Source organism: Amborella trichopoda, chromosome 2 (genome assembly GCF_054954075.1).
Source record: "Amborella trichopoda isolate Santa Cruz 75 chromosome 2, AtrichopodaSantaCruz75HAP2 v2.0, whole genome shotgun sequence".
Taxonomy (NCBI): Eukaryota; Viridiplantae; Streptophyta; class Magnoliopsida; order Amborellales; family Amborellaceae; genus Amborella; species Amborella trichopoda.
The window spans coordinates 1,919,643-1,934,702 of record NC_142337.1 but is presented as its reverse complement, the minus strand read 5'-3'; the positions used below and the strand labels follow the sequence as shown (position 1 = coordinate 1,934,702).

General features: G+C 35.9%; 1 protein-coding gene across 1 annotated transcript; it reads right to left on the bottom strand.

The window, feature by feature from the left end:
• LOC18427224 (uncharacterized) lies at positions 1–13,281 on the bottom strand. Its single transcript, XM_011622471.3, has 21 exons — positions 13,197–13,281; positions 12,655–12,718; positions 12,399–12,450; positions 12,048–12,184; positions 10,978–11,064; positions 10,610–10,726; positions 10,300–10,419; positions 9,798–9,941; positions 9,612–9,704; positions 9,370–9,468; positions 8,761–8,895; positions 7,321–7,452; positions 6,240–6,299; positions 5,184–5,270; positions 4,961–5,049; positions 4,741–4,858; positions 4,071–4,159; positions 3,607–3,697; positions 3,245–3,336; positions 1,843–2,153; positions 1–208 (listed from the first exon to the last, which is right to left on the bottom strand). Exons 2-21 carry the CDS (start codon positions 12,685–12,687, stop codon positions 177–179), a joined length of 2,118 nt encoding a protein of 705 aa, XP_011620773.1. The 5' UTR covers positions 12,688–12,718; positions 13,197–13,281; the 3' UTR covers positions 1–176.
• Between the last annotated feature and the right edge of the window lie 1,779 nt (positions 13,282–15,060).

Here is a 15,060-nt window from a genome sequence, read left to right as displayed (position 1 = left end):
TTGGGACCAAAACAGCTCTCAATTTATGTTGAGTTCTTGTCATGATTTTAAATCTCAAGAGTTCTCATACTTGCACATCCACCTATTCTCACAATTACTACATCTATTAAATGTCCAAGAAAACACTGAGCAAACAAAATTAATTTCCATCTGGGAAGGTGTAAAATCCAACTCGTCTATTCATCATCATCGAAAGTCTTCTTGGTTCCTGCACATCATGAAAGCCCACAAACTAATACTCAATCCCAAAGCATCAACAAACTAACAGACACATCGAGCTCCAAATGAAAGTCAGACAATGTGTGTGTGGGAGAGAGAGAGAGAGAGAGAGAGATAGAGAGGACCTAATGGCAATATCTTAGCCATAGTTACCATGATCCAATCACCAATCACCAATCTAGGGAGGGGTCGGGTCGAATCAAAACCACTTTGATCCTTGAACCAAATTTGAAAATAATACCAAAAATAAGAATTATAGGTTGAAAATATGAAATATGTTAGAAAAAGGTTTCTCAACTTTGTTCATCCAGTCGAATCAATCAAAAGAGCACAGTCTGACCGGCTAAAAGCCTAAAACTTGTCAAACGGTTATTTTAAACGCCACCAAATCAGATTTTTGCTATAGACCGAACTTGGTCCACCGCACCAGTCAGCAGTCCAACCGATCAGACTGGGTGGTCAGGCTCAATCTTGATAACTATGGTGTATTAGCATAGCCAAAAAAAAAAAAAAGGCCACATTCGATGTATAATTAACGGGATGTATTCTACAAGACTGTTTAGATTTTGTAGAAGGTCACAATCACCTCTAGCCATAGGATGTGAAATCTGGTGGGTAATGGTATGTCATAAAGTTCGAGGAAAACTTTCTTGAACTTCAAGCAAGATCAATGGCACACCCCCAGCCATCTTATTCCACCTCGTACAACTAAAGGAGGTTGTGACCATGACACCATGCACCAAAAGTGATATATATTTTCGTAACATATACATCCTCGTAATATATTTTCTTATGTCCAAAATGAACAAATCATCCCTTCTGTAACGCCCTTAAAAAGTTCATACAAAGCATACTATGAATTGACAGTCTTGGAAAACCATATTCCTGTGTCATCGCCATGTCCCAAGAGAGTGGCAAGAAGATCCGCCCAATGGTTGTTTTCCCAAAGTCCATCACAACATACGATCCACCTCACCATACAGAATTTAAAATCATAGGCAGTATCACCATACAATAAATAAATCGACAGTGATGAGAATGGACCCATCAGAACATGACTTGAGCCAAATGGCACCCTCTCATTATGATTTATCCATTGATTGAACAGTCATAGGAAATCATAGCCATACACCCTATGGTTAAATTGAAAGTATACTATGATCTATATGAAGTTAGGAACACATCAGACAAACATATTAACAAGCTCTATCCATCACCGACCAACCAAGGGGTGCATAACGTGATGGAGAAGGTGGACCCATCGTAACAAGACATGATGCAAGTGGTAGGTCCTACTCCAATCATGACTGTTCAGGGATAGAAATTACTACCACGCGCTCTGGTGATATGTAGAAAGATTGATTCATATGAACAAGTAAAAATGTGGTCATAATGATAAATGGAGGATCCAACTATCTCCACCACTGTCCATTTATTAACCCCTTGAACTTATGGGAATGAACCCACGCATTCGACGTGCTCATATGGATTATATAACCATAGTACAGAACAAATACATATCAGGAAGTGAGCGCATACATTGGACGAAAGAAAGAGAGAGAGAGAGAGAGAGAGAGAGAGAGAGAGAGACTACAGTTGCAAAATAGGGCTTGCTTTACTCACCAGTGCCAGTAGCAGCCAAGTTGGGCTTGTTAAAGTTACCACCACGGCCTCCACCCCTCCCACCTCTGCCTCCACCTCTTGGAGTCCCTCCACCACGCCTGCCACCAAACCTGCCACCACCACTACGGTCAAAGGACCCACGGCCACCACGGCCACCCCTGCTACCCCCTCTGCCACTGCCTCCATCACCACCACCACTACCTCTAGGCATGGCCTCCTCCACAGTGAGAGAATAACCACCGAGGTCAGACCCGTTAAGCTCCAATGCTTTTGAAAGCGCATTGCTATCTGAGAAATCCATATATGCGATACTGCAAAGAGCAGCAGCAGACAGTCACAGATAGAGAGAGAGGAAGAAGAAAAGTATGAGAGATGGAGGAAACAAAGAGTAACATCTTTTTCAAAAAGTCGCATCTTTTTCAAAAATTTTCGAGAAGGCATAAATTTTAAGGATGCAACAAGGTTGTAATTTAGTGAGAGAGAGACCTGGGGAGGGGGGGTAACAATGTAGTAATTTAGAGAGAGAGAAAGGGAGATGGGGGGTGGAGCAGGAGAGGAAGGGAGGGAGGGAAAGGAAAATGCACTACAGACAAAGAGGAAAGGGGTTATATCTTTTTTGAAGATAAAATTTCCACAAGTATAAATTCAAAAAATGTAGATGACACAATAATGTAGTAACTGTTCTTTTTACATGTGGGGAGAGGAGTCGTATCTTTTCTTAAAGAAACCTTTTCTCCAAAGGTATAAACTTCACAGTTGCAACAAGATAAAATTATGAAGTAAAATTGTTAGATATGTTAGAACAGTCCGTCAATATATGTTTAAAAGAGTTGAAGGAAGTATAACATACACAAGACATATATTGTTCACAGAAAGATTAGGCTCATCCACAGTCCTTCCTCAACAAGGAATAAGTTGAGTCTTTGTTAACAGCAGGGATATGCTGAGATGGATTAAGGTTCGGCACATACATTGATGAAGGACACAAGGTGATAGATGTATGAATAGGAATGGTAGATTCCAAAATCATAGTATTATGTATTGATAGAGAGAGAGAGAGAGAGAGAGAGAGAGAGAGAGAGAGTTGATAAGAAAAAAGAAGACTATCAAAAAAAATATAAGAGAAGGAAAACGAAAAGCACCATAAATCATGTGTATCATTATGCACTAGCATAAAATGATTTTGCAAGAAGAGAAGATATGGTGACTTATGGTCTGACTGAAGGTATGGCCCTTGATAGAGGGGAATAGCAAAACAGATTTCGTATAAACTGGACCCCAAATAGTTGGGATAAGGTGCAGATGATGATGATAATGATTTATGGAGGGGGGAAAAAATATTTTGCTAGAAAAATATTACTTAGTTGAACTAAAGATAGGAAGACAAAGGCAAGATGCAAACCCCTTGGGTGCATCCAAGTCATAGTCCTTTGGGATTGCTAGCCTTGTAATCTCTCCACACTGCCCAAAATGTTCCTCCAAGCTGCTTCGAATCTAGAAAGCCAGAGCAAGTTCAAACCACAGAGAACATAAAAAGTAGGAAACCAGAAACTAGCAAACATAAAAGAAAAATGATAAAAGTAGAGAATGAAAAAAATCCACGAGTATGGTAGACATTACTTTAAAGAACCTCCATCCATTTCTCAGAGGAATTTACAGATAATCTCCCTCATCCCTCATGAGAAATGAACTGTGGAGACTCCTTTAGAGTACTCAACACCATGCTTTCCCAATGATAAAACTGTAATGAAGTGAAAGATTTACCTGGTCAAAGTCTTGCGATTTGTCAAAACCCTTGACGTAAATGGTCGACCCACCACCGTAACCACCCTTTGTTTTCTGAAAAGAGTTCTCCCTGCCGCAGTTTTTTCATTTTCCATGGAGATTTCACTTTCATATCCAATTTTTCGCCTTATTTTCCGATAATTTAAATGAACGTGCACATAACAGATTAGGGGAAGTATACCAAATCTGAGTACGATATATGGTACTTTGAAGGGATGAAGGGACATACATCATCCGTTCCCAGCGATGAATAGAGGAGCTTAACTGAACCTGGGTTGAATATCCATTAATCCCATCACAGTTAATGCCCACCTTTCATCAGGAACATCCATAACAGACAATGTATGTTCCTTTTGGAGAGAAGACTCCATTTGACCATGGCATATACTTCCCTAGAAATTGAACTCCAAAACTCACACTTGAAAATCAGAAGAAAAAATTACCCGGTTCCAGGGGTGCGTGGGCCTCTTTCCCCAGCTACATCAAGCCTTACAGGGCGACCAAGCAAGTCCTTACCATTCAATTTGAGTGCCTGGATCCAAGTAAGAAAGCACAGCAATTTGACTCAATTAGGCAAAAAACAAATTTAATATGATGGAAATGGACAATGAAAAATGTATGCTGATGGAGACAGTGGGATCCACTAGAATTGTAAGTCCCACCATCCTCCATCATAACCATCATTTTAAGCAATGGTTATAATGTAAATGCCCTTAAAATAAGATTCGTTTAGTCTTCAATTATAAAAAACAAAAATTATATTTAAAAAAGGCAAACCATGAAAGGTGCCGTAAGCATTATCACCCATCATTTTAAGCAATGGTTATAATGTAAATGCCCTTAAAGTAAGATTCATTAGTCTTCAATTATAAAAAACAAAAATTATATTTAAAAAAGGCAAACCATGCAAGGTGCCGTAAGCAGCAATATTCGGCCAATAAAGACATTCTTAATCATGGTAAAATTTAGTTATTCAATTAAGGGTTTAAATCTTCAGAGGTTAGGACTGTGCTTCTAATTTAGGATGCACACACAACAAAATATTTGGTGTTCGACAAAAGGGATATGAAGCTGTTAGCATCCAGAAATACAAGCATGGAAAATGTTATATACCTTTTGGGCTGCTTCGTTAGTAGCAAATTCAACATGCCCAAAGCCCCTGAAAGAACCATCTGGATGTGATGCAAGTCTCACACCAACAATCTCTCCGGCATCCTTGAAAAACTCTTCCCTGGAGCACACCCAAATGGCCAACACAAAGATGAAGCAAATCAAAAGAAGCCAAAGAATCCAAGAGCGAAATCAGTTCAGAGGTGAAGATGGGAACACATACACATCTGTGGTCTCAATGGAAAATGACAGATTGCCCATGAAGAGTGTCCTCGATTCATTTCCAGACTTGGGAGTGACAGGAGTTTTGGGCTGTGGAAAATTTCTCATTCAGTGACAGAGCACAAAAGAGTTCAGAGAGGAAAAGCAGGGCATAAAAGAGGTCAGAGAGAGTGAGAGAGAAGAGAGAGACTGTGTCTTTATTTGGGATGCAGCTAGGAGAATACCTGTTTCTTTTCTGTAGTGGCATTCATCTTCTTGTCATCGGGATGTTGACTCGCTTCTTTCAATTCTACATCACCATCCTTCTTTGCCTTCACATTTTTGCATAGGTTTCAGGCAACCAAACACATATGGCAAAACCCAACACAAGTTTTAATAAGAAAACGAATCCACAAAGACGAATACCAAAAGGTAGTCGATAGTACTCTTTTCTCTTATAAAACTAAATACTTTTACTCAAAACCATGGAATCAAATTGATCCCATTAAAAATTAAGCACAGCAGCAGCAATTCCCTAAGAAATGAACTGAACAAATGCATCACAACTAAGGATACAACTTAAATAAGCTAAAAAAAGGGAAGTATGCTTTAACCTAATGAAGTAAAACCATATCCCATCATGTAAATCACCATTTAATGAAGTGGGACAATGATGGGAGATGGAACTCACAACTGGGGTTGTTCTATAGGACCCTACTGACTCTTTGTCACTGCCCATCATCTCAATAGATGGCCAAAAAAAAATTTTTTGAAGGTTCTCATAGAAAGTGCTGACCCAAAGAACAATAAATCCATCATAAAATTGGATTATAATATACTTTCCCAACAAGAAACTGTGTTCAAATATGCGCACATACCAATAACGCAACATACATAGCAATTCTGCAAACATATATCAATATCTACTAAGTATTTCTCCAATGTTAATAAAAAATATCCATATTCACAGTGGAGTAACCATTCCGAAATTCTATTATTAACCTTAATATGGGAAATCCATCACCATCCATTTTAGACATGAACAGCAACAAAGAGAGTGGAGCCCAATGAATCACTGATGGTACCACTCTCTCTCTCTCTCTCTCTCTCTCACACACACACACCTACCCAACACCACCACCAATCATTTCAATGGAGAGTGTAACCCTAAAAGCTATATTTTTCTTACGGTCCTTGCAATTATGTTACACTTTCCCTTAACAATCTGCCTCCAAGAGCACTAATATAAATGAGATAAACAAGAACAAAGGAGCCGCATCATCAATGATAAAAGGATATACCTTCTTCTGTGGTGGTTTGGAATCATCATCAGAACTTTCTTCTGACTCCTCTGAAACCTCCTGACAGTTGATTAAGTCTCCAATATCAGTTAATGAAAATAAAATATAGTGCCATGCACTAAAAGAAAAACACAAAAAGCAGAAATTAATTTAATCAAATATATGAAGAAGAAAACAGTATAGAAGTCCACAAATAAGGAAGGACACGGGCAAGGCAAACATCTGGACTAGCATATCATGGCAATCTTATAATTATAATTTAACAATAAGACAACCCAATATGCCAATCATGAATCAAGAATATAGCTTGAAAGGGAATAGATTCTCAATATTTTTAAATAAGGAAAAGAATTATATAACGTTGCAACCTTAAAGAGTAGAATTAAGGTGCACCTCAAAATCCATCGAAAAAGGCTGTTCTGGTGTTTGAAAATCCTCTACTTTATCATCTCAACATCGAGATATATGGATATGAAGAAAGAAAGATTTCAGGACCCAAAAATAGTGCATCATGCAACACATCATCTGGCACCGTCCATTTTCAAGATTTTCATGTGCTTATAGATCTACATGATCTGGAACATATTTGGAGTTTAAAATTTATAATTAGACATGAAATTATATTCTCTAGACATCCTAAGAATTTTTTACACCAAAATTACATCTTATGATAAAATTTGGAGGCGCACCTAACTTTGATTGTTTAAGGTTGTAACCTTATGCAAACCACAATTGGTTGTACAACCGTTTATAAGTAAGAACACACAAGAGCTATTTCTCAGTCAAGGAGATCCAAGAAAAATAAACTATTGTCAGAGAAGCCTTCTTATATAAAAATCACTACGAGGAATATTGTTAAAAAGTAGAAACAGATGATGTATTCATGTCCAATATTTTGAATACATAATGTAAAAAACCAGAAAAAGATCATTAAGAAAAGTGCTCCAAAAGAATAACAAGAGTGTTTGAAACACATAAGAGTAGGCAGAATAAGCCAATATACATTGAACAAGCTACCAGCAATTTCGAAGGAACCAAATACAACCAAAAAAAGTAAAATAAAAACGAACAAGATGCTCACATCTTCATCATCAGAATCGCCTTCTGATGAAGAATCACTTGATTCTTTTCCCTTCTTGAGAGTCACTGCCGGTTGTGACTTAGCGGCAGTTGGCTGAGTTTTCTTTGCAGGGGGTGCTACTTTAGAAGGTTCCTGCCACATTCAAGAATGTCATAATAGACTGTAATCCCCTCAAAAGCAAATCTAGAACTCTGCTCAAATGAAGATAAAAAACTTAAAAAGGCATCTTCAATGTGACACAACCCATCATTATAACCTCCAAAAAATAATTGTGTCGGCTACGCTTACACCCTGACTTTCTATCCTATCCTATTATTAGAATTCTTCTATTATAGAAGTGACAAACACTGTTTTGCCAATGAGTCCAATTACAGCCAACATTCTCCTACTGGTAACTCATATAGACAATTGCGCTAAGGCTCGTAGGATCGTAATTACCTTTATCTGAAACAGACAATCTTATCTAAAACAAATAAACATGGGATAATAATATCTCATTAGCTGTTTGCTACATAAATTGTATTGTGCATGGTATTATATGATAAGAAAGTCTCATGTGTGCACAAACCCCCTTCCAATGGCTAAAATTAAATAAGGCCATATCCAACAAACGGAATCTAATATCATCTTTTATTTATTATTTTTGTTTCAAAATCATATTTATACAAAATGTAGGGTGTAAGTTAATTTCTATAAAAGAAACAAAATGAGAGTAAAAATAGTAAATTTAAAATAAAATACCAAAATACTTCTTATTGTATTTAATCAATATTTTTGTGGAAAATATTTTTTGTTATTTACATTTGGGTCCTGATGTGAAAATTAATTTAAACCTCAATTTTTAGATAAATGTAAGACTAAAATAAAATAAAATTTATTTGTTAGCCTTGGATGACATGAATGAAAATAGTGGGAAAAGAAATGGTGACCAATGGCCTGCTTGAAGGTATGGGCCTTGATAGAGCATAACAGCATAACAAGATTCTAGTAGCCGACCATAAATAGTAGGGATAAGATTCGGATGATGATAATGATGATGTTTGTTAGCCCTTTCGATGAGGCCACGTTCGGGAGCTTGTCGACACCATATTATTATCACGTATTTGATTATTTAACTTTTTTCAGCTAGCTCCAGCTATTTTTAGTTATTTCTGGTCAAAAAACAGGTTATTTTCAGCAAATTATTGTGAATAAAATAAGAACAGCTTTTCAAAAAGATAAATTTATCTATAAAACTGCCTATAACTTTATGACAGACACTGCCAAACAACGAATAGTTCATTATCAAGATTAATTTTAATGAATTACTAATGATAACAAGTACATCAAAATATGCCCTTAATATAATATTTTTTTATTATTCTCATGTTGCTGAGACCAGTTCTGTTAAATGTAACTTTTTTATGATGAAAATTACATTAATAATAAAATCATACTCACATCACCATCATCATCCTCTGATTCACTTTCTTCGCTATCACTGGTTTCGCCTTTCTTCTTGGTTACAGCTGGGGCACTCTTAGCTGCAACAGAAGGCGTCTTCTTTGCTGGTTGGCTAACCAGCGCCACAGACCCCTGGATGAGTGGTATTAATGAGAGTTTTTTTCACTAACATTAATAGAGATAAACCAATTTCCAATTAAGCTATACGACACCTGCATAGACCATATGCAGGTGCTGCAGAAACATGAAACATAACGACAGTTCATGAATCCATCAATATTTTGAACAAATACGCGCAGTTTGACCATTTTGCCCTATCAATCCAGTATAACTAAATTAGATTAACCACACACAGAATAAGAAAAAACAAAGTATACCAATTTTCCTAAAAGAGAGAGAGAGAGGGAGAGAGAGAGCGGGGGATGTAAATCTGACATTAGTAAAACTAAACATGAAATTTCTCTAACACACTCACATCATCATCATCATCTATACTCCATCATCTACAGGAGTCACAAAGGTATAGGCAAAAGCACAAACCAGCATCAAGAAAATTAGAAAAAGCAAAAAAGACAAATATATAGGGCTTTAGAATAACAAGCTCACATCATCGTCATCTTCACTTTCACTTTCTGAGCTGCTGCTGGCAGCTTTCTTCTTTGTTGGAAAAGCAGTTGGTTGCTTCTTGGCAGGAGCAGTAGGCTTCTATCATAAGAGAACGTATTTAAGAGAAAAATATAAGAAAAAATTGCATCTTCACGAAAATATTAACACAAGTCTGCGTTGATTATTTTCTTAATAATCATAAGTTCCACATGTGAATATATAATTTGAATTTATATATTTACTTCATCTTCTGATTCGCTCTCTGAACTGCTTGACTCTCCTTTCTTTGGCGGTGCAGCTTTTGAAGGACCATTCTTTGATGGTGGAACTGACGGCTGCATGGGGGATCGGTAAATTAAATTATAAGCAATTGCATCACTAATGAAAGTCTGAACATAAAACGAAAAAAAATTTCAAGTATAAAGTACCTCATCATCCTCTGACTCATCATTATCTGAGTCACTTTCTGAACCGCTTGATTCCACTTTCTTTGCTGGAGCTTTCACAGAGACATTCTTTGACTCTGCCGGCTTTTGCTTACTCACCACAACAGGAGATTTAGAAGCAGGCTTCTGAATTAATAAAGAATTGGTGAGCACATAGGTCCACCCAAAAAAAAACCTAACTTGGAACACCGTTAGTCCTGTTAGGATAAGGCAAATTCCCATAATTCAACAGAGTATGGCTTATGATAGTCCAACGAGGCTTTCCCAGTCAATAAATGATGATCGCAGTGGAGATAAATTGCCCCAAGGACCACAGGTTCATTCAGCACAGGAACAATTAATCCATCGCTTACATTGTCCATTGTCGAGAGTAGAGAACAGATGCCCCATGGAGTACAATATGCCATACCCCAATAGTTGGATTATAGAATACTCTCTCAAAGTAAATAAAAGAAAAAGTCAGCAGATGACAATATGAACTCACTTCCTCTTCTTCATCACCGGAGGAATCATTTTCACTTTCAGAACTGCTTGACTCAAGCTTCTTTGCGGGGGTTTTCACGGAACCATTCCTTGCCGGAACAGAAGGTTTAGCAACAGGTTTCTGATAGGAAAACAACAAATAAATAAGCCAATTATGAGATCTGCCAATCAATTCCTAATTTCTCATTCATACCCATCCAAAGTTCTTTTATCTGTTCATTTCCATCCTTTTTCTTCAACCAAATATTCCGATGCACAGTTTTCCCATATTAATGCTATTTTTCTATTAAGAATCTCATGGAGTCACATACTTCATCCTCCTCAGAATCACTTTCTGAGCTACTGCTTGACTCATCTTTCTTGGCAGTTTTCACATTGCCACCCTTTTGTGGCAGCTTCTTTGCAGAGGCTGGTGCTTTAGCAGGCTCCTGAAAATAACAAAACATTAAAACCTTTTATAACACTACTTCCATCAGATACCTTAATATCCAAATCTTGTACTTGGTTGCATCACTACACCAAAAAATTAGAACTCTCCTAGTTGTTCCTATGAAATTCCTTCTAGAAATAATTGCTTTTTGATAATAGAAAATTTCCCATGTGAACTCACAAAAAATTATGGAAACTAATTTAAGCTCTAGCTTCTCTACAAATATAACCACAACCACATGCTCCTAACCCCATCTGAAGATGACTCGCTGCCACTGGAATCTTTCTTTGACTTCTTGGTAGTTGGAATTTCCTTCTTCTTTACTGGGACTTTAACCTGAAATAGCATGTGCAGAATTAACATTCAAACATATTTTCTCAAACCCATTCCCATATAGAACTTAAAGGCATCAATGCATATCAAAGTTCAAATTTTTTCTTGCCAGATGCAGCCCAAAATATGGGTCTCAAATTGATACCAAGGGCTTCTGAAGGCCATGTGTAGTTTCCACATTTAAAAAGGCAGGAACAAATTATCCTAATTCCCAGGCATTACTATGAAATTTCAAAATTGTAAATGCAAAATAAGTAAATTCCAAACTAAGAATAGGAAAATGTGCACGCCCTTCCAAAGAAAAAAAGTCTTAGAATTTTGCACCCCATTTCAGATTATAATCTGACATCCCCATATATCAGAAAATAATCCCCAAGTACTCGATTTGCAAGCTTAATCAGCTCATTAGACAGGAAAACTCAAATCTCATAGCCTTCTCACATGTACAACGATAGTACATCAAGAAATTATCAGCACGTACACAAACGTCAAATAAACCATACTTTAGAGATCAACAAGATCAACACATGGACATGTTCCGTGTCCAATTTACAACTTAAAGACGCACAAAATCAAGCTCCAAGCTCGTAAGCCAGCAGAAAACAATAATGCAATAGCAAGAAAATAATACCATATGCAAATAATATAAACCATTGATGGTAATCTACATAACAATACAGAAATAACAGAGTTTTTTTTTTGTGGGTAAATGAAATAACACAGTTGGTATTGTAACTTGTAAGACTCGTTCACTTAGAACTACATTATCACAACCATAGAAAAAGTAGACTTGGAAATTTTAAACAAAACAACAATTGGGTTCAGAACAAAATTTTTAATGGAAGATTACCAGAAGCTACATAATTGTTTCCATCCATATTATTACTAACATAGTAATCCATTTTATATTAAAATTGTTGTTGTTATTTCAATTGGCTCAATAAAATAAACAAAGGCAAATTACAATAAAAAATATTGATATAAACCTCTGTGTCTGACTCAGATTCGGAAGATTCCTCAGAAGAACTTGCTTCATCTTTTTTCTTCTTTTGGGCTTCATAAGCAAGCTTTGCCTTCTTCAAGCTCACCTTTCTCTGAATTTCATCCTCAGCTTCTCGCTTACCTACACCATTCACAAAAGCAATGAGCAAAATTCTTTATTGAAGTTTTTATTATTTATTTAAATTGAAACACCATTACTTTCATTTTTATAATTCTCATAACTATTTCAAAAGCCATAATAAAATCAATGGAATTGCAGTGAATAAACCTGTAAAGTACTAGAAAGCAAAATAAAAAAAATAGACGGTATAAACTATAAATATAAAAAATGATACCTTTCTTCTGGGTTTTTGTGGGGGTGATTGCTGCTACAGGAGCAGTATCAACCTGCAAAAATCCAACCACATGAATAACAGATGCCGCAAAAACTAACGGTATAAAATAAAATAAAGGCACTCAATACAAATCTCTTTAAAGAAAAAACAATTAACATCAAATAAAAACTATTCAAACAAAAAATGATTTAATACCGAAATAATAAAAACTAAATAAAAATGGAATCTAAACCAGACAAATACAGAGCAACTGTACCTTTGCACTGGACTTCTTGCTGGATTTACCCATTGCTCAATTCAATAGAACAAATCCCAACGATCTGTATACAGAGAATACCATGAAAAAAAGAAACCAAAACCCTAGAATGAGAAAGAACAACCAATGTGACCTAAACTAAGAGTTTCTGAAACAAATACGAATCATAACGGAAATTCTCATGAAAATGCAAATGGAAGGAAGAAAACCCTGAAATTATACACAATATCTCAAAAGTGGCGCCATAAATAAAAACCAAATGAATACCAATAATCAGGCCCGAGAAAAAAGTGTGAAACATGAAACCCTAAATCAAGAGAAACCATTAATACTGCCAGTTTAGAGAGAGAAACAAATAAAACCGTCTGTTGAGTAAAGGAACATGAAGTTATGAAAGCTTCTGTAACTCGAATGAATGAAAACGAAGAAGACAGAAGGTAGATGGAGAGAGAGAGAGGGGAAATGAGAGAGAAAACCCGAACTTGAACAGAGACGAAGCCTGAAGCCTGACCTTAAAGGGATCATGAGGAAGAGAGACTGACCTTAGAGAGAGAGGGGAGGAGGAGAAGCAAGCAGCCGACGTTTCTGCAACTCGCCGCAAGGGTTTAAGCGGAGACTCAAAACCCTTTCGTTCTTTCACTCTTTATAGATATTTTCAGAGAGAGAGGCTAGAGCAAGTGGAGAGAGAGACTTGAGAGAGAGAGAGAGGGGTACATGTGAATACAGCGAAGCAGGGCCATGACTCATAACGGGGCTAGGGCAAATATAACTTCACTCATGTATATTTCTCAATTTTCGATTATACCCCTTTGGTGGCGATGGCACGGTTTAAGTAGAGGTTGATCTCTCTACGAGGGTTCATGAAAACAAGATAAAACCTCACCTCGAATCCTCATCCAATAAGTACTTCTTGGCCACAAATAGTATCGATCTTACATATATGCGAACATTTATTTTTAGGGTGAAATGAATGGTCTAGATAATTTATCACAATATATATATTATTTTTAAAATTTGAAATCTTTTTTTTTTTTACAACCGTAATAATGTTCAAGCTAAAATGACCGATGTAATGGTTTTTCAATATTTGAATTGCAATTTGCAATGCGTTATGAAGTGATGCTTTACTTAGTTTTTATAGGGTTGCAACCCTATCGACCAATTTTTCTTAAAAAAATTAAATTTGAAGTCTTTTTTTTTTTTACAACCGTAATGTTCAAGCTAAAATGACCGATGTAATGGTTTTTCAATATTTGAATTGCAATTTGCAATGCGTTATGAAGTGATGCTTTACTTAGTTTTTATAGGGTTGCAACCCTATCGACCAATTTTTCTTAAAAAAAATAAGTGCATACAATAAGACTTTTCATCTTTGTTATGAAGAGTTCACAATTATTTGTCATTATATATCAAATTGGATGATTTAGGGTGTGTCGTAAAATTCGATAATTATTTAATATCTGACGTGTGGGGATCTGCCCCAATTAATTCTTATGCGGGCTTTAAATATTTTGTTACTTTTATTGATGATTGTTCTCGTGCTACTTTGGTATATTTATTGAAGTAAAAAACATAAGTTTTTCTATATGTTCAAAGAATTTTCGAACTGATTTCCACTCAATATAATGCCAATATTATAATTTTGCGAACGGACAATGGCACAGAGTATATGAACAGAGTTTTTTCTGAGCATTTATTTAATATTCATATTATACACCAAACATCATGTGCTGGAACGCCTCAGCTGAATGGAGTGGCTGAAATGAAACATAAACACCTTTTGGAAGCCACAAGGTATTTGATGTTTCGTATGCATGTTTCAAAAATTTATTAGTCTGCAGTTGTTTTAACTGCTTGCTATTTAATTAACAGACTTCAAAGTAAAATCTTAAGGATAAATCTCCCTTTGAAATATACATCTTGGCCTTTCCAAAATTAGTAATAACTATTGTCGATGATATTAAATTATTGAAATGTTTTTGCGATAATTTAGGAAGGTGTTATTATCTTAATAATATGAAATTACCATAACAATTAAGAGCTTCCCTATAAAATAATGTCAAGCAATCTTCCCATAATATCGTGTTTAATTTAAATTGCCAGCCTGCTTAAAAAAATGGATTTGGCAAAATATAATTATGTACAATTTTTTGCTAATTGCTCTATAAAGATTCATCTTTTTTTCGTAACTATGGCAAACATGAAACATGGAAAGTACAACCACCATAAGAATATAATATTTTATCATGAGATGTTTTTCCTTTTAATATTAATATTTTGTTATTATTCGATAAAGTTATTCGTTGTGAATATGTTTACAGGAGTTTAATTTCTTTCTAAAATATCGATGAATTTTCTATAAAAGAGGTTCACTCGACGATATTTCGATAAGACACCTTACTGATA

Bases quoted from the DNA above. Each gene is read 5' to 3' on its own strand.
- LOC18427224 (XM_011622471.3), bottom strand. From the start codon at position 12,687: ATGGGTAAATCCAGCAAGAAGTCCAGTGCAAAG. The intron at 10,420-10,609 runs GTATGTGACTCC...TTTTCCTATCAG, and splicing joins GTGATTCTGAGGAGGATGAA to AAACCTGTTGCTAAACCTTC. The intron at 5,050-5,183 runs GTATTCTCCTAG...AATTTTCCACAG, and splicing joins CCACTACAGAAAAGAAACAG to CCCAAAACTCCTGTCACTCC.